General features: G+C 38.0%; 3 protein-coding genes across 9 annotated transcripts in view; 2 read left to right on the forward strand and 1 right to left on the reverse strand.

Moving 5' to 3' along the window:
• The window catches only part of LOC135945012 (excitatory amino acid transporter 1-like), a 58608-nt gene extending 37950 nt beyond the window's left edge, over positions 1–20658 (forward strand). The window contains exons 2-12 of one of the 6 annotated variants that reach the window (XM_065492356.1): positions 11590–11784; positions 12079–12396; positions 12893–12935; positions 14483–14528; positions 14590–14776; positions 14838–15071; positions 15816–16010; positions 16108–16242; positions 16782–16944; positions 18162–18223; positions 18303–20658. In XM_065492356.1, the coding sequence (XP_065348428.1) occupies positions 11590–11784; positions 12079–12396; positions 12893–12935; positions 14483–14528; positions 14590–14776; positions 14838–15071; positions 15816–16010; positions 16108–16242; positions 16782–16944; positions 18162–18176 (1531 nt within the window). In that variant the 3' untranslated portion in view covers positions 18177–18223; positions 18303–20658. Of the gene's footprint in view, positions 1–7584; positions 7720–11589; positions 11785–12078; positions 12397–12892; positions 12936–14482; positions 14529–14589; positions 14777–14837; positions 15072–15815; positions 16011–16107; positions 16243–16781; positions 17356–18161 lie in introns of those variants that run through there. The other 5 variants (XM_065492355.1, XM_065492357.1, XM_065492358.1 and 2 more) reach the window with 5 other exon arrangements.
• LOC135945015 (uncharacterized) lies at positions 12771–14290 on the reverse strand. The gene is made up of 3 exons (XM_065492362.1): positions 14212–14290; positions 13245–13415; positions 12771–13180 (listed from the first exon to the last, which is right to left on the reverse strand). The coding sequence occupies exons 1-3, from the start codon at positions 14249–14251 to the stop codon at positions 12960–12962; spliced, it is 432 nt and encodes a 143-aa protein (XP_065348434.1). The 5' UTR covers positions 14252–14290; the 3' UTR covers positions 12771–12959.
• Positions 20659–21109: 451 nt separating the features above from the next.
• LOC135945014 (protein SSUH2 homolog) overlaps positions 21110–26816 on the forward strand; it is a 32281-nt gene continuing 26574 nt past the window's right edge. The window contains exons 1-2 of one of the 2 annotated variants that reach the window (XM_065492360.1): positions 21110–21338; positions 22391–22518. In XM_065492360.1, coding sequence (XP_065348432.1) covers positions 22401–22518 — 118 coding nt within the window. In that variant the 5' untranslated portion in view covers positions 21110–21338; positions 22391–22400. Of the gene's footprint in view, positions 21339–22390; positions 22519–25819; positions 25966–26816 lie in introns of those variants that run through there. The other variant, XM_065492361.1, reaches the window with a different exon arrangement.

The following is a 26816-nucleotide window of genomic DNA, read 5'->3' on the forward strand; positions in this document are numbered from 1 at the left end:
GACGATTTGCTGAACCGATTTTTGTTTTCAGCACGTCAAAAGAAAGCATATTAAGTGAAGAATGCACATTGGCAGGATTGAGTCTGAAATCGCAGTGAAAGTGCTTTAAAATTAAATTTATTAGGAAATTATACGGTGGCGCCATCTGTTAGCGGCTTCGAACACTAAGGGCTTATGCAACTGGTGTATTTATTAAGTAAATCTAATATTTTGAATCACAATAATATTGAAAAATCCAGATTGTCTATTAAAATATCATTATAAGTCTCAAACACGTAAAAACTGTACCTCACGCGTCTAAAAAACATCGAAAATCATATTACATTTAAATTAACAGCCCCCATTCTTATTTGCAACAGGAGCAGCAAATTCGAATAGTGTGTGGTGGGAACCCTGTAACTAAAGCGTGTATCACATGCCAAATGTCACGTGCATGCCCCTGCTCCATACGCGTTCATACGTCGTGCGGTTCCCTCCGTTCGCGGCTCCTCATCTCGGCAGCCTTGCCGCGAGATGAGTGAATGAATGCACTTTGGTCATGTGACTCGCGGGTCGTGAGCTGGTGTCGCCGCGGCCACTTATAGGCTAGAGATATAATTTGCTTAATGCCCGGTGCATCTCGTCATTGATTCATTTACACGTGCTAAAGAGCACAGCCTCTCGTTCCCACGGAACGTGACTCGACGCTTTTCACGCTGCTGAAGGGTGCGCCCAAGATAATAATAATTGCTCCCTGTTGCAACGACGCTGTGTTGTGCAAATTTTCTCCCACGCCTTTGCATAAATATATGTGCCGAGGAAAGACGGAATGAGGAATGAGCTCAGACTTGTTTTTAAACTACTTGTTTACGTATTTACAACGTCATTTATGCAAATTTTGTTTGTTAACTTTATAGCTTAACAAATTTTTCGCTGTTTTTTAATTTGTGGGGTTAGGACTGTGAATTTTAAATATAAATTATTTATGGGAGGAATTAATTTTTTCCTAACAACCAGGAAACTGTCCGAAGAAATTGGATTTTTCCGAAAGCCATAAACAATTTAATTCAATTTCAATACAACAATGGATATACTTTTTTATCACAGTGTCAGGTTTTGAGACATTCAAGTGGAATGATACTGGGCAACAATTGAAAATTATTTAAATTGTTGGATGCCTTAAACAATTGACCGATAAACAATTTGTTCAACAATTTGCAATAGTAAAAAAGGACCTTCCTACAGTAAAAATTCAAATTTTGCCAATTTTCTCCAAAATTTACAGTGCTTGACCATATTTTCTTGGCATATTTCGATTCCTCTCGTCGAGATCTGTCCAAAGGTGTTTGCCACTTATTGGGGAACCTCTAGGTTTTGAAATTAAATCGGATTTCAAGTAAGGAGACAGCCATTACCATTTGAAAAGCACGGTAACTTTCCGGCCAATTTTCTCAAAAAATTACAGCGCTCCTTAGGTCAATTTAGGCTTTAACTGGATCCTAAGGGATGAGTTTATGCATTGGCAACAAGCATTTTCCAGGCTTTTCCAGTATCATTCCTCTTTAAAATGAAATGCAATTAAGAGTAACAAGTAATAATTTTTGTTAAACGGTACACATACCAAAATTCCGTGCAAAATTCTCAAGGAAGTATTCCGAATTTTTAAAATTCAGGTAAAATGCTTTTTGATCTGTTTTCCTGTCCAAACGTTTTTAGCGTCCAGTGAGATATTTAAGGATTAATTACAACTGTCTCATTTTTTGCAATTTAAACAGTTCTTTCTATTTGAAATGACATTAAAAATGATACAAAAAATTTCAAGGACCAGAAACACATTAAAACCGTTTTTTAAAAAAATATTTGGAATATTTAAATTTTAAATCACCAGATTCTCACCTGACCTGTAAGAAATGTCTAAATTTTAAACTAAACCAAAATTACTATTCGTTTTAGAACTTTTCACAAATATGAGGCAATTTAGTTGGAAAATGTCATTGGAAATTTGAGTAAATTTTGCTAAAAACCGTTAATATCGACCGGATTTGTTTACCTTTGGAAAAAGTTGTTATGTTAAATTTTAATTTGCATGAAATAAAAAACGATCGGCCGGATAAAGGCAATTAGCGACTGCTTATAGAGGCTTTAACTCTTAATCCATAAAATATAAATGATGGGCAACTGACCCACACGCTCTAAAATGTGTTTTTTTCATTTCCGTTGCAGAAATTTACAGCCAAGTTCATTTTAGGAATACCTAAACCAACGAGATGTTAACCGTCTGCTCCACTGCCCCAACACTCCTCAATTTCAATTCTTCCCATTAGCATTCCACCGGCCGAACTGGTTCCTAAATTGGCCCCGTATCTGTCGGTTAGCGTTTACAAAAACTGAGTTGCTGCGGCACAGCTTGAAAGTTTTACGATGCCCCATATCCTCCTGTGGAAAGGAAGCGCCGCTCCAAATTGGAATTTAAGATTCACGAATTTATACATACTGGTTTCTCGCGCTCATCCGCAACTGCGCATTTGATTGTGTAGCCAGCACGCCTCCGCAGAGATGGACCTCAAGGTCTCAGCCGTTGGGCAAATAAAGGAGCCTTTCAATAGAATACTAAACGCGTGCTATAGGTGGGAGGTTTTTCGCTTTGCTCTGCCCTATGCCAGGCTAGACATCTAATTGTGAGGCCAGATAATCATATAATCTGAGTTCTTTTGAATGCGTCACTAAGCATCTATTCCTTACGCCATTGGCCTTCAAAAACCTGCTTTTTTCACATGGTTTTTTCTCAATTTTAACCAGTTTCTTGCAATCAATGTTTGCACCTCAGTTTTCAATAATTTTTTAATTATTAGCTCGTGACTTAAACTTGAAAATTGTTCAGAGATAAATTTTTGGAGAAATTGAGGCAGCAAATGGCAATTTAAAAGAAAAAATCTGCACAGTAGAGGAAATTTTGACCACTCCAACAGCAAAATTTAGATTTTCGCAGGGGAAAAATGGAATAAAATCATTTCTCGTGCAAGAAATTGGATAAAATTGAGTGGTAAAATCCAGTGGGGAAAAAACCGGGTGATAAGCAAATGCAACCCTGCTTCAAAATGATATTTTTATTTAATATTTGAGGAACATTAAAAGGCAAGCTTGCATTCATTTCTGTTTCCTGAATTTTTCGATTTAATAAATAAAAATAATTGAGACTACGGGCCATCTCATAAACAGAAAATGAACAAAGCGCTCGGCAAGTGAGAAATCCTCGTTTTTAAATCTTAAAATTTTTATTCCATTTTTAAATTCTTCTAAACTTGAAAGTTATTGATGTAATCGCCGTCGCAATAAATAATGCATTATCATGAACTTGCCTACCGAATTATGTAGCCTGTAATTTACACCTTTTGGTGCGTGAAATAATAGTAATCACAACGCAATAAAGTGATAACATCCTAATAAATATAAGGGCCATAATATTGTTAATAGCTTTCTGATATACTATTAGCCTCCGCGGGTCCTTTGAACCTATTGTGTTTGCCCGCACTTTTAAGAGCAGGGGATATTATTATATTGACCCTTATCAATGTTACCGAGAAGCAATAACATGTCGCACCACACACGACTTTGCAAATAAACATTACACTAATAGCCGACTGTAAATGTGATCGAGTTTGTGCAGTGAACTGATATTTACATTTCGACATTTTACGTCTTAATGATCATCAATATAAATGGATTTTTGTTTCTGTCAGTTTTATCGGTTTAGCGCACTTAATTCATGGCATTAATTTATGGTTTTATGGAGATGAAAACTTCCTTGATATATATATTTTTTTTTTATCATTTTGTCTATTTCTCTGTATAAGAATAAAAATACTGGGGTCCATTCATATGAACATTTTTTGTGCATGTTGAATATAATTAAAACCAGGCTTCATCCTCGTTGTCAATTAAAGAGAAATTTGTTTTCTTTATTTCTCGACCAGTTTCGACGTCATCAAGTACGTCCTAATCATGAGTTACAATTACAATCAAATACAAACAATGCAATAATGTCACATCTAAAATCATATAAATTCCATACAATTCTTAAAAAGCACCCACCTATTCATGAGGCACTTGAGGCAAGCTCCAAAGACCAAATGTAACAAATTCTAAGCCACCCCTTTGTTAAATAACACGCACATCTCACAGGTGGTAGAGGGAACCTTTTTGTTCCGTGAGCTGAATTTTCCCCTTTCAGCGCGTAAAATATTTTTCCACACATCACAAAGCAGGTGGCTTGGGTTACTAATAACGTTTTCTGAGCATTCCATTCGCGGCATGCACAGGAAAAAGGACATACGTTTGATTGGAAGAATGTGGAAATTTTGAAGCAAGAAACAAATTTGTGGAAGAGGGTAGTTTTGGAGGCGGTGGCAATGGAATGCTCAGAAAACGTTATTAGTAACCCAAGCCACCTGCTTTGTGATGTGTGGAAAAATATTTTACGCGCTGAAAGGGGAAAATTCAGCTCACGGAACAAAAAGGTTCCCTCTACCACCTGTGAGATGTGCGTGTTATTTAACAAAGGGGTGGCTTAGAATTTGTTACATTTGGTCTTTGGAGCTTGCCTCAAGTTCCTCATGAATAGGTGGGTGTTTTTTTAAGAATTGTATGGAATTTATATGATTTTAGATGTGACATTATTGCATTGTTTGTATTTGATTGTAATTGTAACTCATGATTAGGACGTACTTGATGACGTCGAAACTGGTCGAGAAATAAAGAAGACGAATTTCTCTTTAATTGACAACGAGGATGAAGCCTGGTTTTAATTATATTCAACATGAAAACAACCTCGAGTGGTCGCACTTTTCAAATATTTTTTGTGCATTTGCGTTGAAAATATTTTGGCCCTTCGTTATCTGGATGGAATTTTAAAATATCTGCCAAATTTTAGTGATCTACGACCCTGACTCTTCTTGCTGATTCGTTGCCCACTTAATAATCTTTCAATTGCCATTTAGGTTTTTCCTTTTGCACCTCTGGAAGTAATGAGATAATCGAATTCGAAACCGTTGAATAGAAAATTTCCTTATGATTGAATTAATTTTTCCTGATGATTTAACAAGTATTCCTAAAATTCCATCCATTTTTTAAGCAATTTCCAAGGAGATATTTTAATTCATAATGAAGTCTGTTAATAAATAAATAAATTAATTTTACAAGGTTTGCGTGCCAATTTAATGTTTCGCCCGGTTCCTGGAATATTCGATTGCTCCCCTTTGGTTCCCGGGCGTCACACTGGCCTCATTTCATCTGACTACCCTCGTGTCACACGTCGCTGGCATTCATCTTCATTTCAGGGGCGAATAACGAATAAACTTTGAGACGCGGTGCTGGGCCAGCATCCTCGTCTCGCTCGTAATCACCCATGGCAACAACAAGTGGCAGCAAAATATTGATTGCCGCTCGCGATTTCGCCTCGCACACAGAGTACAGTGTGTGTATGTGTGTGTGTACACGTCGCACGTACGTACCTGTTGAGAGGGCGGCTCCTTCTTGGCACCCCTTCACCCGACCAGCACTCAAGGCGTGCTCTTTTCGACCCCGCGACGCGCCGCACCGTGCAATGCTTGGAATAAATTAGCGCCGGCCACTTCACGCGCGCCTCTCCACTTTGTCACACTGCAATTCTGCTCCTCTGTCTTCTCCGCGGGCTGACCAGATTAAAAGGATTCATGAGAGCTGAATAAATGTGAGGGCTTAATTAGCAAAAGCTTTTTTATTTTATTAAAACCTCCGTCTTTGCGCTCTTCGTCGTAAAAGAGAGTTTTTAAGTAAAATTTCTCTGCTTAATTAGTACTAATTGTTAATGACACCCTGCGGCCTAATGGGCCCCACCCCAGTGAGTCTTCAGTAGCTTAATTTACGGCGATCGAAAGATAAATTTCGCGTGGCACAATACGTGGAGGTCATAATGTTTTCGGTTGAAATTAAATTCAGCGAAGTAATAATTTTATTATGAGGCAGATCTGCATTTTATTTCAACTAAAAATATTTTAATGAGTTTCTGTAATTAAAAACCATTCTTGATAGAGAATGACGGATAAATTTTTTTGAGATTTACTTATTTTTAACCTCAAATAACTAATAAATCAAATAGTTATAAAATGAAATGCAGAGCCAGAAAAATACTGCAAATAAATTATTTACTGATGTTTGACTTCAAGCTCTGAATTAACAAATTATTATTCGAAGAGAGCTTTCTTCAAAAAAATTTGTAAATCCCCATAATAAAAAATAGGCAACACAAAGTATAATAATTCTCATGATAGTCCAATAGAATCCCAAATTTAGGAGCCAAAATATTGGTTTCGAACAGCTGGTTTACGTAGGAAAAAATTATACATTTCAAAAGTCGTGCAATAAATTAATATTGAAAGAAGTCAGGAGATTTTAGTTTTAATTTTTACGATCATATCTTCTTCAAACCATTTTTACTCGTTTGCCTTTTCTAAGAGTCGAGTCATTAATTAATAAAATGTTTGCAAGATTCGCAATAAGTCCAAATTTTAATTCATGATGGCAAAAAACATGTATTGACATCAAGAACGACATGTTTCCAGAAAATTAAAATCCGGAGGAAGGGGATGAGTTCCAATTCCCAATTGCTGCCTTTTAAAAATCTTAATTGTTCATGACTATAAGCATGCTAACATCAAATCTGCTTGGAATTAAGTCAATTATGAGTTCGACTATCTCGAAAATGATAAAAACCACGTCCCTATTAAATAAGGCGCAATTTGGTACTTTAAAATTGAACAAGTTTTGTCCTTTGATATATTAATGGTGAATTTTTGTAACTTTTCAATCATGTTTGTGACCTTGACTTTCGACCTCCAATTTGGAAAATGTTTAAAAATTGCTCAGCACGTCATGAATCAAATTTTAAACGCAAAATTATCAATTTATTTCAATTAGAATAAAAAATAAGAACGTTTGAAAAACTCGATTTCTCAGATTATCCCAAAGAAAGCTAAATTTCATTTATTATTATTAGAAGGGTTTGCTTTTTTTGTTTGGAACCTACCCTAAATATCATGCAGAGGAAAAAATGCTAATTATTATGTAAGTTCTAAATTATAATTTCAAGCTTTGGAATTTGCAACATGCTCTGCCTTGAAGCTGGTCATTTTCCAGTAAAGAGTTTCTTCAAGAAAACCATAACGCCATTATCCTCGTTACTTGGAAATGACAAAGCTGAAAATCGCCTAAATGCGAAATTTGGAGCCCCATTAGTGCGAAATTGCGAGTCGACGAAAACGCAGAGTGCTGTTAATAATTTGACAAATTCGCCGCCTGGGATCGATCGGTGGCGAGCAATTTGCTAGCAGAAGCTCTTAATAATGATCGCGTTCGCCGCCATATAGACACTTGACGAACACGAATTTTTAACGAGACAGCCTTTATGTTTTACACACACTCGTCGTTGTTGCTGGTCGTTTCTTTACGATTAAGAGTGGACAGGCGCAGGCAATCCTTTCTTTATTCAAAGCATAATATAGCGAGACGCAAAAGGGGTGGGAAATACAAGACGAGTCGGGTATACGAGCAGACGCGACTCTTTCAGGTCACTTTTTGTTGGGCTCGCAAGCCGAGAGGTCGAATCGAAACCTGCAGCTGCTGCTTGTCTGGCTTCTCGTTTCTCGTCCCCAGCCGTTAAGTGATCATGAAGGACGTGTTTGGAGTATTCTTCGTTGGCGGCCGGTGAGCTGGACACTTTTAATCCTTTAGCACAGGGATGAAAACTTATTTAAAATCTTTTCATAATTATGTAATACGATTTATAATTTAAATTAGGAAGAATTCCTGACCAGAATAGTTTAAAAGGACGCGTTCCTCTAATTTTTAATGAGATTAGACCTTGAAGAGATTAATTTGAAAACTTCAAACTTCAACCATGAGCAAAAAACAATATTTTCAGTCTTTGAATTCTGCTTGATTGACGAATTTAGAGGGTGCATTTTTATATTTATTTCGCATGACTTCAGAAAAGAAGGATATAATATAAATAGATACAAAAATCTTAATTTTAATGAAAAGAAACGTTGAAAAGTAATTTTTAAAAATTAATATGAACCATAAAAATACGCAGTTTGCTTTTACAAAGCAAAATTTCAAGAATAAAAACGTATTTACGCACTCTCAGAGGTATCAAAACAGACGCGTTTTTGTTCCCTGTTTACAGCAGTGTAAAAAAATCCTATAACAAACTTTGGCGAAGAACGTACACCGAAGCCGAACAAGTGTGCGAACAGCAGAAATAATGGAGTTAGTTGCTGACCCTGAGAAACTGAGCGGGGCTCCCGCGGCAAAGCCATATAATATATCATTCGCTCGCACAGGTAGTTTCGCGCGAGCGCGCGCGAAAACTTTTCCACTACGCAAAAACGACTGGCGCGGCAGGAGAGGGCGAAAAGTTTTCGAATCAAAAGTCTAATATACGAACAGATTACGGGAGAAGTTTTAAGAATTAGCGCCCTACAAAAGAATTCTTCGAGTCTTTTGAAAATAATCCAAGCCGAACGGAAGGGATCGGCGGCTGGGGAGTTTAACAAAAGGAAAGGGAGTGCTGGTGGAATTCCTGCCGCAAATTATGAAAGAAATTCCCTCCCGTCATTCGTCACGGATTTATTTTAAAACCCTGCTCGTTCATACACATGTGCCATAAAAGAAGATCAAACTCTGCGAGGTGAAAGTATGAAAAAAATAGAGCATGTGTGATTTTGAGCCGGTCTTGACCTTTTTTCTTTAATTCCGGTCAAAGTCTGCTCCAGTCCGGCTGTAATTCGATTGGCAAGTAGCGAAAGTAAACAAAGAAGAGTGCAAAGCCGGCGGCGGCGGCGGCGCTCAGTCAAATGCGACACACACATAGACGCAGAGACGCACACAGGAAGGAAGTGGCAACTTGCTGGCTCGATGGATGGATGGATGGACGGATGATGTAGCCATGCGAATGATCCGCGGGGGCCCCCTCGTGTGCCCGAGGGCCCCCTTCGCGCCGCGGTGTGCATCCCGCGCCGCGGCCCAAGTAAAACACACGCACACACCGACCGAGTCAAAGGCTTGCGTTATATTTAAAGCCCTGATCCGATTTGCGATCGATTCGCGGTTAATTAGGCCTCATTAATCAACCCTCTCTAACGAGGAATTTTGACCTGATAATTTTATCGAGCATATAATACGATTATGAAAGGGTTGCTATGCAACATAAATGAATTTCATGATTTTATTTGTAGTTATTACAAATTTTAGACATGATCCTATAGGCAGATATAAAGTATTTTAGTAATAAATTATTTTTGGAGCTCTCCTTTTACATAAATTTACGGAAATATTAAATTGCTAGGCCAAAAAGAATTTTTTTTACGGTGAAAAATAATAATGCTTATTTTTACCGTCCAAAAACAGACAAAACCCATCTGAGGTGGCAAAAATCTCCACTAATTTTACTCCTGCTACAAAATATTCCCCATTTATTTATTGTACCAGACGTCGTAATCTTTCAAAAAATTGTCATGCAAAATAAATTCTCGATTTCGCCACGAAGAGGAAAAATAACTATTTGAATTCTCACATCAGGTAGACCGTAGCTATATACAATTCAACAAAAGCAGCCTATTTTTATCATATGTGAGCGTCCCGAGTTTGAAAGCCGCTTTTTCTCTCTCTCCTTTGAATGAAGTCACAAACCCCTGGAGAGCTGTCCTAATTCCCGCAGGTGTGATGCGTTCAGCCAGACCCTAATCTATCAAGCACGCCAACTTTCTCGGGTCCAGCGCGGCCGAGAAGATTTTTGTCGAGCTCAGCTGTCAGAAAAACGAACTAGACGAAAGGGAAGGTGTCGCAGCGTAGCTCAATATAACTCTGGGCATGAATGAGATTATTTTTGAACGCACCTTTTTTATCTTCTCTGACGCTCCAACTCGAGCTTGACAGACTCATTAGGGTCACCTCTTCTTCTTCTACCTGTAATGATTTTGATCTTCCTTTTGAAGTTTGTTGAAATTTGATAGGGTTAAAATATTTAGCCATTGATTCCCTATTTTTCAATGAAAATCCATTTAAATTTATTTCATAGACAAACGTAAATTTTATCTGCTTAAAAAGTAGTTTTGAGTTTTAATAAAGAGACCAAATTAATTTTGATGGTTTCGGTTTAATAAACCAGTGTTCGAAGCCGCCAACAGATGGCGCCACCGTATACTTTCGTAATTAATTTATTTTTAAGGCTCCTTCGCTGCGATTTCAGACTCAATCCTGCTACTGTGCATTCTTTACTTAATATAATTTCTTTTGACATGCTGAAAACCAAAATCAGTCCAGCCATTCGCCGTAGAAACGTTGGAAAAGATTTTGTATTTCAAAAAATAGTTTTTCACGATTCTGTGGCGATTGGCTAAACCGATTTTGATTTTCAGCACGTCAAATGTAATCATATTAAGTGAAGAACGCACAGTGGCAGGATTGAGTCTGAAATCGCCGCGGAAGTGCCTTAAAATTTAATTTATTACGAAAGTATACGGTGGCGCCATCTGTTGATGGCTTCGAACACTAAGGGTTTATGCGACTGGGGTATAACTTCGTTCTCTTCGTTTCGTTACGTAAAATTTGGTCATTTTACCTTTTAAATTTAATGTGGATTTTAATTAAAAGCTGTTTTAAAAGACACATAATCCTAATGAAAGTCTAAAAGGATGGAAATGAATCTCGATGAAAAAGCTAAAAAAAACTCTGCAAACACCAGTTAATTAGAGCAGATTAATTCTCGTGTCCGCAAAAACATTAAATGTGGGGCGAGAGCAAGGGGGAAAAGTTGGTGCGTTGCAGGTTCAACTAACAGACTCCCCCGGCAGTTTGGCAGCGAAATGAACCCAGTGGGGCAGAAGGGCGGAATCAGCGAGTGCGTGCCCGTGTCGCGCCAAATAATATCGCGCGTCTTCATCCGCTGGAAACGCAATCCCAAAAGCCACGGGCCACTAATTCCGCACACTGCGCCAACTTTTCCCACTTTTGCGGTCCCCGGGGACGCAGAACAGCAGAGTAAAAAGAGAAAAAAAGAGAGGGTTAATTTACGCAAACAAAGGACGCATCGTGTGTAAGCCCGCGTGCAAGCGTGGCCATTGATTTTTCTTGTCTTTCTTTTTGACTGCACAAGCGTTCGTTCGTGCCCAAAATTCCCCAGCGCTGGAGCAAAACTCGCTCTTTGGGCTGGAAGTGACAGAAATGGAATGCATGGCGTAAAAATGGAGTTTTAGATTTTTAATTAAAAATTTTCTGGCTTTTTCTGGCCACATTTCACCCTACTGTTTGTGAATTAAACACTCAAAAAATGATATTGGTTTTGGTTTGCTTAAAAATTAAATTTAAATACAGATTTTTCAATTAAATATCTACTTTTCATAAACCGGATTTCTACAATCCCATTTTATTATTTTCCTCTGAGATAATTCAAGTAGAATTATTGTTTTGTTTAATCCCATTACTTTCTCACCTGCGCCAATTGCAAAACAATAACACAATAGCCCCGAGATAAGAAGCATCATTGCATTTATATATCATTTTGTGGTGTTGCAGGACCGCTTCGCCAGCAGTTGGTCCAGCGCGTCGTCAGTCGTCGTCAGCACGTCGACACCACATCAGGAGCGGAGAGATGGCTCAACCCAATCGCGACTGCTGCCAAAAGGCGCTTAAAGAAAATGCGCTCACCATTTTCACCGTGGCTGGCGTCATTGCCGGCACCGTCTTAGGCATCAGTTTACGCGCCTCAAGGTGAGTGAAGAAGAAATTAACCGCAAGAAATTCTGACATGTCGGATTCTAAAATATCGGTTTACAATATTGAAATAAAATATCGCTCATAGTGACAAGAATAAAATTTTAAAATTCTACAGCAGTTCTTGCCCTTCACAATGCAAGAAAAAGTTGCTCTACAATCTGTAAATTCACAAAATAATTTAAAATCATCATCCTTCTGGAGAATTTACCCTAAAATAAATTTTTAAATACAAATTTCAAGCACAAATAATTATAAAATCGCATTTCCCTATTTGCAAACGTTTTTCAGAGAAGAGAAATGGACGCCGCGCGAGATAATGTACGTGAGCTACATCGGCGACCTGTTCCTGCGGATGCTCAAGTCTCTGATCCTGCCGCTGATCGTGGCCTCGCTGATCTCGGCCATCGGCTCGCTCGACCTGAGTCTGTCGGGCCGAATCGGCGGGCGCGCCATCATCTACTACCTGACCACCACCATTTGCGCGGTGGTGCTCGGCATCATCCTCGTCGTCACCATCCACCCTGGCCGCGGAGACTCCGAGTCCATCGCCAGGGCAGGCACCTCGAGAAACGTCACCACTCATGACACACTCATGGATCTCGTTAGGTGAGTGTCCTTTCAAATAAATTTCCCAATTGACCAGTTGCATAAACCCTTAGTTATTAAAGCCGCCAACAGATGGCGCAGCCACAGACTCTCTTAAAAATTTTGTTTTAAGCGGTTTTAAGGCATGTCCGCTGCGATTTCAGACTCAATCTAGCTATTTTGATTTTTTTTTAAATAATTTGCTTTTTTTGACGTGATGAAAACCAAAATCGGTTCAGCCATTCGCCGTAGAAACGTTGGAAAAGATTTTTTTATTTCAAAAAATAGTTTTTCACGATTCTACGGCGATTGGCTGAACCGATTTTGGTTTTCAGCACGTCAAAAATTAGCAAATTAATTGAAGAATGCACAGTAGCTAGATTGAGTCTGAAATCGCAGCGGAAGTGCCTTAAAATCGAAAGTCTACGGTGGCGCCAACTGTTGGCGGCTTCGAACACTTAGGGTTTATGCAACTGGTGAATTCACTTTGTAAATGTCGTATTTAATCTTCTTTCAGAAACATGTTCCCGCCCAATTTAGTACAAGCTTGCATCTCACAGGTGAGACCTTTTTTCTCTCTCTCTCTACCTGCCTTCCAAATACCAGTTTGCTAAGCAGAGCGACGCGATGACAAAGAGAAAATTGACAAAGTCACTGTCAAGGCAGTGAGCCGTGTTGCACTGGTTTTTGTTGCAGTAGCAATATGTCGCCTTGTCCTCCTCTGTTGTGCCGGTCACGTAGCATCCCAGTTGGATTTTTTTGCCAGTGCTCGTCTCATTTGGCGCGCACGATCTCGACACGTTCCCTGCAAATGGCCAAGAATGCGGTGTCAAGTCGACAAATATAAAATTGCTCATTTTCATACAGACCCTTGTACGCGGGAACGATCTTAGCGCAAACACTGTTCTCAGGACAAATCACCTCGTAGGGTTTCCACCTCGGAGAACCTGTGAAGTATTCGCAAGTTTCCAGTGTTGCGCTGCTGTGCTCAGTTCCACACACGTAACACGACAGCTTATCGGAGGCCTCTGCCACTGCCACTAAAACATTAATAAATACGGTAGAAAACGTTTGAATTTTTAAGAAAATGGCAGTTTTTAAAATCTTAAAATTTATTTGAGATCAAAGTAGTTTCCTTGAGAACAAATTCTAAATTATTTAATAGATCTCGATGAGAGGAATAGAATTCTGTCATGAAAATAAGGTCAAGCAATGCAAATTTAGGAGAAAATGGTCAATTTTTTTTAATTTTCCCTATAGAAAATGTCTTATTTTAATTTGTTGAATTAAATTGTTTACAAAGACTGCTTCCTGGAGTAAAAAAATAAATAAATTTCTTTTCGATGCACGGGACATTTTGTGTAAATCAGCGGGGGCCAGATTCGTGCGACGCGCAGATATGGCGTCCGGTGGAATATGGCGCGAAAAAACGGTCACATGAAAACACGCGAAAATAAGCAAGTTTTGGTCAATATTGTGACATAATTTGCATTAATTGAACCAATTGTGTCTTTTGGATCGTAAAAACAAACTCTTGACACTCGTACGGGAATACAACGAAAGCTTTTTGTTTCCACATTCAGACGCCATCTTGGATCGGCGCAGTGCGAACCAATTTTATCGCACATCTGGCCCCCGCTGGTGTAAATAAAGAAAATTAAAATCAAGAGTACGTCGTATTAATTTCACTTATATAAGTTTCTAAAGCGGAAAGCAGCCATTATTTGCCACACAGCTTATCTCTAATTGTAAGGAGTGTGTATCATTATCAATGAGATCATCTCCAATTCCAGGAAAAGTAAAGCAAGTCGAGGTTAATTTAATATTTGCACTTACGTGACAACGATATGATTAATGCAGGGCAATAGAGCAGCATTGTTGCAAAGAGAAGAAATAACCGATGCTGTTTGCTCAGAAACTGGTGCTCAACTGACTCGCTAAACTTGGCCTTTAATGTGTTATCAGCGAGAGAGGATGCAGTGCGACCACCATGCACACTTCCTTTTCCACATTCCTTATTCCAGTCAATATAATCTAACAACTTTGGCGCGTTTTAAAACTGCCTTCTTTGTTAATAAAAATAAAAATGTTGTCTATTTATTTGCAGTACCGCACCGTTCTAAAAATGCCCCCGCCTAATGAAAACGGAACAGGTAAAGCCAAGCCTGAAAATGAAATAAAATAAAAACGTTTCAATTTGACAATTAATTGCAGTGAAAAGTTTGCACGAGTGGGAGATCACGCACGAATACGCCGACGGCACCAACATCCTGGGTCTGGTGGTGTTCTCCACCGTGATGGGCATCACCCTGGGCAAGATGGGACCCAAGGGGGCCCCGCTGCTCGGCTTTTTCAGCTCGCTCAGCCAGGCCATGATGATCATCACCGGCTGGGTTATTTGGTGCGCTGCCCCCCACCTCCCCTAAAAGCCTGATTTTAATTAAATTGCTGCCTAAACTCAGGGTATCGCCGATCGGCGTGCTTTTCCTGATCGCCGCCAAACTGCTGGAGATGGAGAGCTTCGATGTGATAGTGGGCCAGTTGGGCATGTACTTCATGACTGTGCTCGTGGGAATCTTCTTCCACGGATTTGTGGTGCTGCCCATCATCTTCGTTGTCTTCACGCGCACTCTGCCCTTCAAGTTCATCGGCAACATGGCTCAGGCACTGGCCACCGCCTTCAGTACTGCGTCAAGGTAAATTATATTTTCAATACATGCTTTTTGTCATAATTGTTTTATGTAAATAATTATTTTTTTATGAAGTTTAAATTCAGAATGTCGTTGGAATTTGTTAAAAATGCTGGACAAAGGGCCAGGTACATTGCGATTTCCAACAGAACCTTCTTTTTTATTATTGGCTGTGGTTTGCTTAATAACTTTTTATATCCTTCAAATTTAAAGTAAAAAAATGTTGCAAAAATGAATTAATTATGATTTTAGAATATTTTGAAGAGGATTTATGCTGTAAATCCTGGAAAATCTTTGTTTCCAATGCGTCAACTCATCCTTTAGGATGGAGTTGAAGCCAAAATTGACCTAAGTAGCGCTGTAAATTTTTGAGAAAAGTGGCTGCAAAGTTAACATGCTTTTCAAATGGTTAGGACTGTCTCCTTACTTGAAATCTGATTTTATTTCCCAACAAAGAGTTTCCCTAAAAGGTTTCTAATGCTGTTGGATAGATTTCAATTTCTCTCGTCGAATTCTGCCACGAAAATGTGGTCAAGCGCTGCAAAATTTGGAGAAAATTTGAAAATTTTGATTTTTTTTCTGTAGCAAGGTCTTTTTTTGGTTATAGTATTAATCCACTTAAGTATTAGTTGCGAAAATTAATTAATTATGATTTTACCATAATTTAAAATTAATCAAAACCGTAATTATTTTTGTAAACCAGAATTATGCATTTTTCCACGATCCCATTTTGATGATACATTAATTCAGTTCTGCGACCCTGCCTGTGGCCATCGCTGCCCTTGAGGACAAGAACGGCGTCGACCCGCGCGTGGCCCGCTTTGTGATGCCGATCGGCGCCACGATCAACATGGACGGCACCGCTTTGTACGAGGCCGTGGCAGCTATTTTCATCTCGCAGGTGCGCAAGGTGCCTCTTTCCTTGGGCAATATCATCGCAATCAGGTAAGAAATTGCGTTTCTTTTCCATCCCCTCCTTTGCCACTATTTGCCGAACTGACTTTTCCATTCCGCGCCTGACTGACCGATGTTCCGTTTGCAGCATTACATCGACCGCCGCGAGCATCGGCGCTGCCGGCATCCCGCAGGCCGGCCTGGTCACCATGGTGATGGTGCTGGACACCGTGGGACTGCCCGCCGAGGATGTCACCTTGATTATTGCAGTCGACTGGCTTCTGTAAGTCGACACATTCCATTAGTTCGCGCACCCACGCATTCTTCTGATTTACTTGCAAATCACGTGAATCGATGATTGCCCCGCTGTCCTACTTTTCTCCAACAATTTCTTTAATCTGTTCAGTTAATTTTCCACTTTGGATTGTTTTATCAATATTTTTTTTTATAGAATACAAATCAAGAACCTTAATTTTTATTACCTGCGTGAGCAAGATTAAAAATAAACGTTGACAAATATTTTTATTTATTAAATGATTTAATACATATTATTCATTAATTTTGTTAATTAACAGCGTCAGAACGTTTTGTAAAATCATTATCAAGGTCAAAATTGTTTCAAAATAATTTAATTAATTTTTTAAAAAAGGAAATCACAAGAATAAAATAAAATTTTCTTCAAAAATTAGCTAATCCAGTCTAAAACTTCAGAAACCCCTTTAAATCCTTTAAAAAATATGTAGATCTGGGGCTCGTCTCTGGTTCTGCTTGCAATAATTGCTTTTTAAGAAAAAATATGAAAACCGCCATTTCCGTTTGCAGTGATCGGTTCCGAACAATGATCAACGTGCTGGGTGACTCGCTCGGCGCCGGCCTGGTGAACCACCTGAGCAAGGCAGAGCTGGAGAACTCTCCATTGACGGGAGACCTGGAAAAACAGGACAACGTGAACGGCAAGTTGTCTGCCGACAGACCAAACGAAGAGGTACAGTGCCAGACGACTTCTATGTAAAACTAGTGGTGTTCTCTCCTTTTTTACAACTTCACATTTTGTACTTTTGGGTGTGAGTCGATTACGCTATTTAACATTCACACCCCAATAGACTGCATGCGATTTTACCACATGTGGAAAAATAGTTTTTAAATGTTGTCACTATGTGGTGTGTGTTTCACTGTAACATCTGGGAGGTGGAGAGCAGGCACCGCTTTCACACGGAATAAATACGCCAATTATAAAGGATTTTTTATGTTTGCGACTATTAAAATTGCACCAAAGTTTGCAGTGTGTGGTGTGAGAGAGCATGGAACCTTGTTGGTAGCGATCATTATTAAAAATATTACATAGTAAGAGGTTTGGTGTGAGTGGAGTTGTGGAATTTTCATTAGGTTTCGGAAAATGAGACACTGTGCAGCAAAATTCTAAAAGATCGTTTCAAAATATTTTCTAAAAATTGGGAAAATTTTGGATAGATTGCAAACAGGGGAATCAAGATGAAGAGAATTCACAGCTTATTATTTTTAAAAAAATTCACCACTTGCATTAAGCTCTTAGTGTTCGAAGCCGCCAATGGATGGCGCCACTGTATACTTTGGTATTAAATATTAATTTTAAGGCATTTCCGCTGGTATTTCAGATTAAATCATGCCACTGTGCATTCTTCACTTAATATGCTTTCTTTTGACGTGCTGAAAACAAAAATCGGTCCAGCCATTCACCTTAGAAACGTTGGAAGAGATTTTATATATAAAAAATAGTTTTTCTCGATTCTACAGTGATTGGCTAAACCGATTTTGGTTTTCAGCACGTCAAAAGGAAGAATTTTAAGTGAAAAACACACAGTGGCAGGATTAAGTTTGAAATCGCAGTGGAAATGCCTTAAAATTAAATTTATTACCAAAGTATACGGTGGCGCCATCTTTTGGCGGCTTCGAGCACTAACAATAAGGGCTTATTCAACTGGTGTATTTGAAAATATTTTTTTAAAATTGAATAGCGATGTGTTTTGCTATCATCCACGAACAATTATGGATTAAAATAACCACGAACCACAAAATATTTTTATTTTGGCGTCCCGAAGCCCTCTTCTAATGAAATCCACAACTTCACCAATTTAATTTAACAGGATGTAGATATTTAGACTTAGAATTTAGAGTATAAAATAAAATTGTGATTAACACGCTGTAAATCTTGTCTGCTTGCAGTGTGCGTCTGTCTAAGCGCGGGTGCGAGCCTCATTTTAACAAAATGCGTTGATAAAATAATGGTAAATTGCAACCAGACACACTCACCAGCCCAGTCATCGGCGATTTTAACAGGAAACCCTTGTGCGTTGTCTTTTCTAGTGCCGCTGATGCGAGATGAGCGAGAAAGAGAGAACGAGAGAACGAGTGAGGTGCGTTGCATTCCACAATTCGGACATGTGTGTGTCTGAAACTCTTTGGCACATCCGCTGACCTACTCAGTATCACACAAACAACTCGCTGTCACATTTACAACTATGTCTATAGCTATTATATCGATTTACATTCGTTCACATGGTGCAAATTTATTGATCGTCAGGGTTTTGTTCTAGCTTCTCCGATTTCTTTGGGAACTAAAACACACTATGAACGCACACACGCTAACTCAAATTGAAATGACAATAATTTTACCCTAGAGCTACGATCTAAGGTAATATACACATATGATAATGCGTAAGTGGGAAGTATATACTTATTAATATTGCGCGATTGGTTCCAAACCGGATGTGTTTTCAATTCAAATAAATTGTCTCTTTTCCGAAGCAAAATGTGAGTCAGTCAGGGGAGGATTAAGTAATAAGAAAGGAGCTACTGTTATAACACTAACTTGATGATAATTATACACAAACAAACACACACATAGAGAGGTAGGGTTATCACTGACAAGCATAAATAGCTATCTTCTCTCGTCTTTTTTTTGCGATCAACACTCTTACAAAGTAAGTTTGTGAATGTATTTATTGCTGATGTTCAGTATTTGCGATCATATTCTCTGTGACAATATGCGTAAAAATAGAGTTTACTGTTGACAAAGTTTAAAATTCTGGATTATGTATTAGATGATGAGAGTTGCTATATATTGTGAAAGGAAAAATGTCTGGCACATTTGTGGAAAAGAGGGATGTTTGATTTTATTTTGCAAAAATACGGACTCTATTTTTAATCCAAGCAAATAAAAAAAAAATTCTTACACAGTAGGATACTTGTATTTTGGGCTTATTCCTCGACTACTTTGTTGAGTAAAATTCCTCGGGACTCAATTTACAACTATTATACCCACCAATCGATCGATGTACTAATTATAATTCAATGCAGGACAGGGAATTTTCATTGTTTTAACAGAAGAATATAAAGATGGATGAAATTTTGAGCTTTGCCGAGATCAAAATGAGTATATTTAATAATATCGAATTTTAAGAATTTTTTAGCTAGCTATCTCGTTCCCCAAACCATTCCAGCAAGTGTTCGCGAAATTTTAGACTTCAAAACGGAATATTTTCCCTGTACACCACGAGCTAACATGTGATTTTAAGCATAAACTATGAAAGAGTATGTTGAAAATTGCATTAACACCATTTGTCCAGTTTTTCCTGCAGCAGCAAATTTTCAAAATAGCAACAACAGCTGCCTTCAAACGTTCTAAGGTCCAATTTTCAAATCACCTTGTCAAAATTTAAATATATTCTTCACACGTTTTAGAATGGTCTATTTATCCAGAACAGTACACAGTAAAAAAAACTTAATTTCCGGATATCAAATTGTGATTGACAAATTTAGAATCAAAATGGTGTGAAGCCGCAGAAAAGTTTCGGGTTTAGAATTGCACAAGCCCCCCGCAAGCATTTGCTTTTCGCATATTTGGGAACAGGATTGACAAATTAATATAGCCTAGTATGTAAGCGATTGAATTTGTTGTTGAAAACAAAAATTTACCCAGAAAACGAGAGTTTGTATGTGTAGCGTGTACTAATGAATTTACTGTAAGAATGTCAAGGCATATTTCTCTTAGCTCTAGGATAAATATATTTGACGTGGCCCAAACGAAGTTAATAGTCGGATTTGTCGCAATTCTCACTCCAAAGCAAACTAATTATGTATTTATAATTTTAGTAAATTAAAAGGTTACCTCTGCACCGCACCAATTAATGAATAACGTGTGACGATGAAAAAAAAACACACAACAAAAGATTTGTATGCTTCTAATATGCATTTATGAGAGACTTCTGGTTAGTGTTTAATAATGTTCATCAAAGTATATCAATTATATATTGTACTATTCAAACGCAAAACCTCACACAAGATGGAGAAAAGAATAGATGTAAAGCGCTCTTATACTGCTACCGACCCTCGAGCTGAAATTTTTTATCTGCTGAAGAAAATCGTTCAGGCCACGATGAAATCTTTCGAGTTCCACTCAGGGTGAGATGGTTTATTATCATTTAGAACTTGAGTTTGAAATGCAGGGCAAAATTGAATATAAACATATATTATTTTTCGTTTAAAACCAGTTAATCGTTTGGGCGAATTTTGTGTACTAAAGAGTCACTGTATAATCCATATCATCGCAGCATTAAAATTGTTTCCACCTTCTTTTGCCAGTTGTGGACTTTGTTGGTCGAGGCAAAAACTAAATAAATACCATTGTTCTTAAAAATAAAGTGTTCTCTCATATACACAACATGTGAGTTTTATTTTATTTCGCAATTCGCAGCCCCCTTTTAGCGGGACAAATTCGTGTATGTGCCAAAGAAAAGCGCAACCTCAATCGATTCCCCGCCCGCGCAAACGCGCGATCGATCCAAGAAACTGCCGCAGTTGCACAGCATGCCGCTAGATGGCCTTGAATTGGTGCAGCTTGCGGCGAGAATTTTGATCTGTTGCCAACTATCAAAACCGGCCTATGGGAGCCTTGATTGCCTTCAATTGGCTTACTCATTATTAGGGTTGCCAACAAAACTGTGGGAATGCTCGCACAACAAATGAATAAATTATCTATTCTGACTAAATAAAATAAATGTTGACTTAAAAACCAAACTTTATTAAAGAATTTGTTCAAATTTGTAATCATAATGAAATTTTTAGCCCATTTCAATCCATTCTGTAAATATATTTATTTTTTGTAGGTTGTCAACACTGTTTGTACATAAACAAACGCAAGTAATGATTAGATCCGGTGCATACAATTTTAGTTTTTAAGCCTGCAACAAACCGAAGTAATGTGAAACGAGGTTAAATCGAACGGCTGAACTTCGGTCCATTGACCTGTCCTCACCAATGTCCCGATTCCTCTCATGAACAACCCTTCCGCCAGCTTCTAAACCCGTAACACCAACACGTCAACCACTAAGAAACAACCAGGTGAGCAGGCTAATATTATAATAGATAGAAAGATGCTCATTTGCTATGCATGAGATAAAAAATATATTTTTTATTGTTTGATCGGTTTGATCTATTAACTTGAATCTGATGCTTTGATGGCCGTTTGTTTTGGTTTGCCACGTTTTCCAGTTACATTTTGCGAAAAAATGCAGCTGTAATTTTTTTCTTATTTTGATTTTATTTTTTATTGATTTAAATCACATCCCCGTATTTTATCAAATGTCTGTTACAGTACAGTTGACAATTTCCAAGCCAAAAAAGGCATTAAAATATTATTTTTTAATAATATTGTGTAAGATGACTCAAAATCAGTTCACTCACGATGAAATACAGAAAGAAAATCAGATAAGCGATAGCCAATTGTAGGGATACCTCTGTCTTAACAGTCTGATAAACAATTAAATCACAACACAAATCACACGACAGTCACAAAAGCAGAGCTTTACAGTTTTCTTGCCAGAAATGAAGAACATTTTGCATTGTTGACTGTAACAAGTAATAGTTCATTGAGTTAATTGCTATCGGGAAATTTAGCAACAGTTTATTTCTTCGATGTGCAATATCAGGACCGAGGAACAGTAGTTAAATTTCAGATTTTGCAAATTAAAAAAAAAAAACGGTTTGCCACTGACCTTTTTGCTTGATTTCGATCCTTCTCGTCGCCATCTATTCAATAGTGTGCGAATTTTGAGGAAAATTCTCTAAATTGTGAAATAAATTGCCGCTTGATTAGCATGCAAACTTTCTAGCCAATATCCTCAAAAACCTAAATGCAACCTGGGAAATCTCTAGCGTTTCCCCTAATTTTTATTTAATATCGCAAGCAAATGTAAAAAGGATTTTAACAAATTTTACTTTAAGCTAACCTGGTTTTTATCCTGAATATTTTATTTCTCTAATACATACTTTTGTTCTTATTTTTAGCAAGGACAGAAATAATTTTTTTTTACCAAATTTTTAATATTTCCTGTTATTTCTTAAATAAAATGCTCAAATTTTTCTCAAAAGTATTATTTTACCACTTATCCTAGAAAGAAAAAGATGAAGGAAAAGGAGATCGAAACTACCGACTATTTGGAGGAGTTCAAACCGAGCGCGCCAATACCCACCGGAACTCTTCCCAGGCATGGAAACCGGCCACCTAAGACCAATGCCCACGGTGAGTACAGCTAACCTTTTAATTACTTCCCGAAAATGAAATGGAAAATCTGTCTTAAACTTCTAATTTTTATTGCCTGGAGTTTGTAAAATATTATTCCTCTAATATCCGTCGGGGAAATAAATAAGAGGATATAATTAATTAGAGGTCTCAGCTGGCAAATTTTGGGTCACGTGGGCAGCCGCCGTGAAAATGGCTAATTGTAAGCCACAGATGAAAAAGGGTCCAAAATTAAAAAAAAAAATGCAAGAGAAATAATGTTTCCCGGCCCTTCGGACAGTTAAAGAGGAATGATACTGGAAAAGCCTGGAAAATGCTCTTTGCCAATGCATAAACTCATCCCTTAGGATTCAGTTAAAGCCTAAATTGACCTAAGAAGCACTGTAATTTTTCGAGAAAATTGGCTGGAAAGTTACCGTGCTTTTCAAATGGTAATGGCTGTCTCCTTACTTGAAATCCGATTTAATTTCAAAACCAAGAATTTCCCCAATAATTGGCATACACCGTTGGACAGATCTCGACGAGAGGAATCGGAATATGCCAAGAAAATATGTTCAAGCACTGTACATTTTGGAGAAAATTGACAAAATTTGAATTTTTACTGTTGGAAGGTCATTTTTTATCATTGCAAATTGTTGATCAAATTGTTTATCGGTCAATTGTTTAAGGCATCCAACAATTTAAATAATTTTCAATTGTTGACGAGTATCATTCCACTTTAAGCACAATTAAACTTCACGTTTAAATTATTGTCAGGCGCGCCAGCCACCTGTGAAAATGGCCAGCCGCCGGCGGACAAAAAATTCGGCAAAGCTGGTCCCGCCAGCCGCCGCCTTAAATCTAATTACTTATTTTAATGTTTACAGTTAACATGGAAAATAAACAAATATCTACCCCAGTATTATAGTTAAAGCACATTGAGTGAACAAAAGCTTTAAGCTTTGTTGAATTTTTTCCGAATAAACAAAGCTGAAATTAAAAACAAGCCTGGCAGTGCATGAGAAGAGTGCAAATGAACTGGAAATTTAAATAGTGCGTGGAATGCAGCAGTCGGGGTGCCACCAAACTTACTTTTTGCGCAGCCACAAAACTTGGCTAAACAAATCACCCCCGTTGAGCCAAATTTGCGTGAAGCCAAGCGTTATCAGCGTTGTCACTCTCCCTCCTGACGCAGGGCAGGGGCACACAAGCATCAGTTGGACACTTGCCAGCTGTTGTAATGCAAATGATTTTCAGCCTTTCCCGACCATTTGTTGCGATTTGGATTCATATTTCATCCTTTCGGAATTGCTGCCGCCCAACACACAAACAGAGAAAAAGGGCGCGATGATGAGCGCCGCCCAAAAATAATTCCCTAAATTTAGAGTTGGCAAATGAATGCAGCGAGTGTCGCGTGTGAGCGTATATGCGCGAAAGAAAGAAAGAAAGAGAGACATTCTCGCGCCAAGCTCCAAATCCGACTCCAACAAAGAGGGTGCTGATATCACACTTTCGAATTCTTTATTCAATGGAAGATACATTTCTTTGTAATAAATATTGGCCCATCGTATAGAATTTATTAATATTTATCTGCTCATGAGAGGCATTTTTCTTTTGATGATGAAAATGGTTTAAATGCTCAAAAAAATGTAACCAAAATTAATACAGTATTATTAAAAGGCCGATAATACCACGTTAAACAGGATCGCATTTGCTTACCACCCGGTCTTTTCACCACTGCGGTTTTTAACGGTTTTTACCACTCAATTTTTACCGATTTCTTGCGCAAGAATTGCAAGAAATGAATTTTTTCCATTTTTCGCCTGTGAAAATCTAAAATTTGCAGTCGGAGTGGTAAAAATTTTATCTCTGATTATTTTGAGCTAATAATTATAAAATTGTTGAAATAGAAGGTGAAAACATTGCCTGCAACAAACTGGTAAAAATGGAAAACAAACCCGTTTTTTACCACTGCACCCTTTGGGTTTTTTGCAACCGTGTTTTTAAAACAATTAAACTCTCGCAATTTATTATACGTTTTTAAATGCAATTTTTTGGAACAGTCTAAGACAAAATAATGTTTCTGTGCTCGCGCAATGACAGCTAAGACTTCTTCCAAATAATATTCCAGTTTTTATTCTTGTTATTTTCACGCATCAAGCATTAAATTCAGCCGCGCAGCAATAATTGCTGCTTTCTGGGATGGATAGTAAAATTAAATTAATTGTTGCAGATACAATTAGGATTAAAAAGGCAAATCATTCTGAGTTTGCCAATTTTGCAACGTGCTGTCAAAATGCACCACTAGTTTTTTGCGCTAAAAACCATCTAGAATAACCCACCAGTATTGGGGGTTTCATTTCGCGCCAAAAAATCGGAAAATTACGAGTGTTGTTAGAATTTTTGGCATTTTGGTGAAAACAGTGGCATTTTTATTTTTTGGTCATCCATCATGAGAGTTATTGAACTTAAAAAATGCAAAAAAATCCAGAAAAGCCGGCAAAAAAGTTTTTTTTGCAATGCAATGAGTTTTTTTTTTGGTAAAATGCGGGTTTTGGAGAACCCTGATAATCAGGGTTTTGTTTTTTTAATAAAATGTTCGCAAAAATAGAGAAAACAAGTTTAATTTGGTGTGTTAGCGGTGATTGCGATGTAATTTCTCACAATGAAACGCAAATTTGAAATCGGCCAACAATAAATAAACGCAAAATATTTAAAAATTCAACCCTGTGTTGGAGGTTACGGGCAATTGTCGCTCCTACTGCGAATGGAAGTTTTTTTTATTGCTCATAACAGCTATTAAATAATTAAATTAAATTTAAATTTATGAGTATAGTTGATGTAATAAATGGAAAAATATCTTCCCAGTCGAATAAGCATCCTGTTTTAAAATGTAGGAATTTTTAAAACACTTTTAACCGTAAATTAAATGTTGCCTTCAAAACATTTCCATGGTAAATTATTCAAACAAATTTCCCAACAGGCGGTCGATTCCCTTTTTAGAAAGGAATAAAAATTATGTCTATACAAATAGTTGTCCATATTTTTTACCACCCCCATTACTATCAAAGAAAATATCCCAAAAGTAAAATGAAAGTGAATGCGATCATAAAACGACCGACGAAAGTCTATAACCAGAGACCAAAAATTGCCTGCATAAACAAGTATAATACCGCTACTGAAATTGAGTCACGTCCAAGTCCTTGAAAAACGACACAATTTGAAAAACAAAAAGCAAAAGCAGAGGCGGCCCTGCCCTTTTGGCTCCGTCGGGGTTGGAGGGGGTGCGTGCGTGCGGCGGGCGAGCGGCCCATTCACGCACTCGCGGTCGTCCCTCCGCCCAGCAGCGCGCCGCGCGTCTTCCCGCACAATCCGCCGTCGTGCTCAGGCACACAACACACGGCACCTGCAGGCAGTGGGCATCCGACTGACCCGACACCGCCAGCAAAATGGTCCGCTACTACAAAGGTAAAAGGATATTTTTATTTTGCTCGATATTAGCTGGAAAAGGGTTGAGGGTGGGTTGAGGTCGTTTGGGTCCAAGGGACGATCCTTTTGTTACAATTGAATTTGATGGTTTGTCTGCCAGAGTTAGAAAGGCATTTTGCCCTCCAGGAAAAAAAATCGCTTTTATTAAGACTTAAAATATGTTTCTCAGTTCTATATCGTTTTATTATATTTTTTATTTAGATGAATAAATGAATGCATGAAATATTTATTTTAACTTTCAATTTTTATTCTGGATATTTTTCTTTTTGTTAACTTGTTGCACAAATTTAGAATAAATACTTGCTCTGCTAGCCATGATCAATAAACAAGGTTAAACTCGAATTATGTGCATTGATTTACGGTCCATGAGAATTTACTCTATCATTTCAAAATGAGTTTGAAGTTTGAACATTTCGAAATATAAGAAAAATTTATTTATTTCAATTTCATACGCGAATTTTTCTTCCGGGTTTGACCGGGGTGCAAATAATCCAGTTCCTAAAAAGAAAGCAAAAACTTCTCTGCCGGTGTGAAGAATGTGACGTTTCGAATTTGGCGCCGCTATATTTCTTGTTTATCGACCTCGCTGCCCGCAGGCCACAGTGCTCTAATCAAAACTTACTGTCTCTCTGGCGACCAACCGGCGTGCTTTCCTTGCTGGAAAACAAGCAGCGTCGTCGCAGCAACAAGAAAAGCAAATTTTCTGCTGCCAACATACGCCCCAAAAGGCATTTTTGCCGCTTGAAAGTGGCATTGCTCCACTTGTTGCCAATTTTAGATCGAACGTATTAGCCAATGTCTAGGACTAAAAGATGAATAAGTCATTAAAA

This window comes from Cloeon dipterum, chromosome X, assembly GCF_949628265.1.
Source record: "Cloeon dipterum chromosome X, ieCloDipt1.1, whole genome shotgun sequence".
NCBI classification, from domain to species: Eukaryota; Metazoa; Arthropoda; class Insecta; order Ephemeroptera; family Baetidae; genus Cloeon; species Cloeon dipterum.

What these genes read in the sequence shown, in the direction of transcription:
- LOC135945015 (XM_065492362.1), bottom strand. Translation starts at nt 14,251, where the DNA reads ATGCTGCTCTATTGCCCTGCATTAATCATATCGTTGTCAC. An exon ending in ATTAATCATATCGTTGTCAC is followed by an intron (nt 13,416 to 14,211) that starts GTAAGTGCAAAT and finishes TTAATGTTTTAG; the next exon opens with TGGCAGTGGCAGAGGCCTCC. An exon ending in GATCGTTCCCGCGTACAAGG is followed by an intron (nt 13,181 to 13,244) that starts GTCTGTATGAAA and finishes GGCCATTTGCAG; the next exon opens with GGAACGTGTCGAGATCGTGC.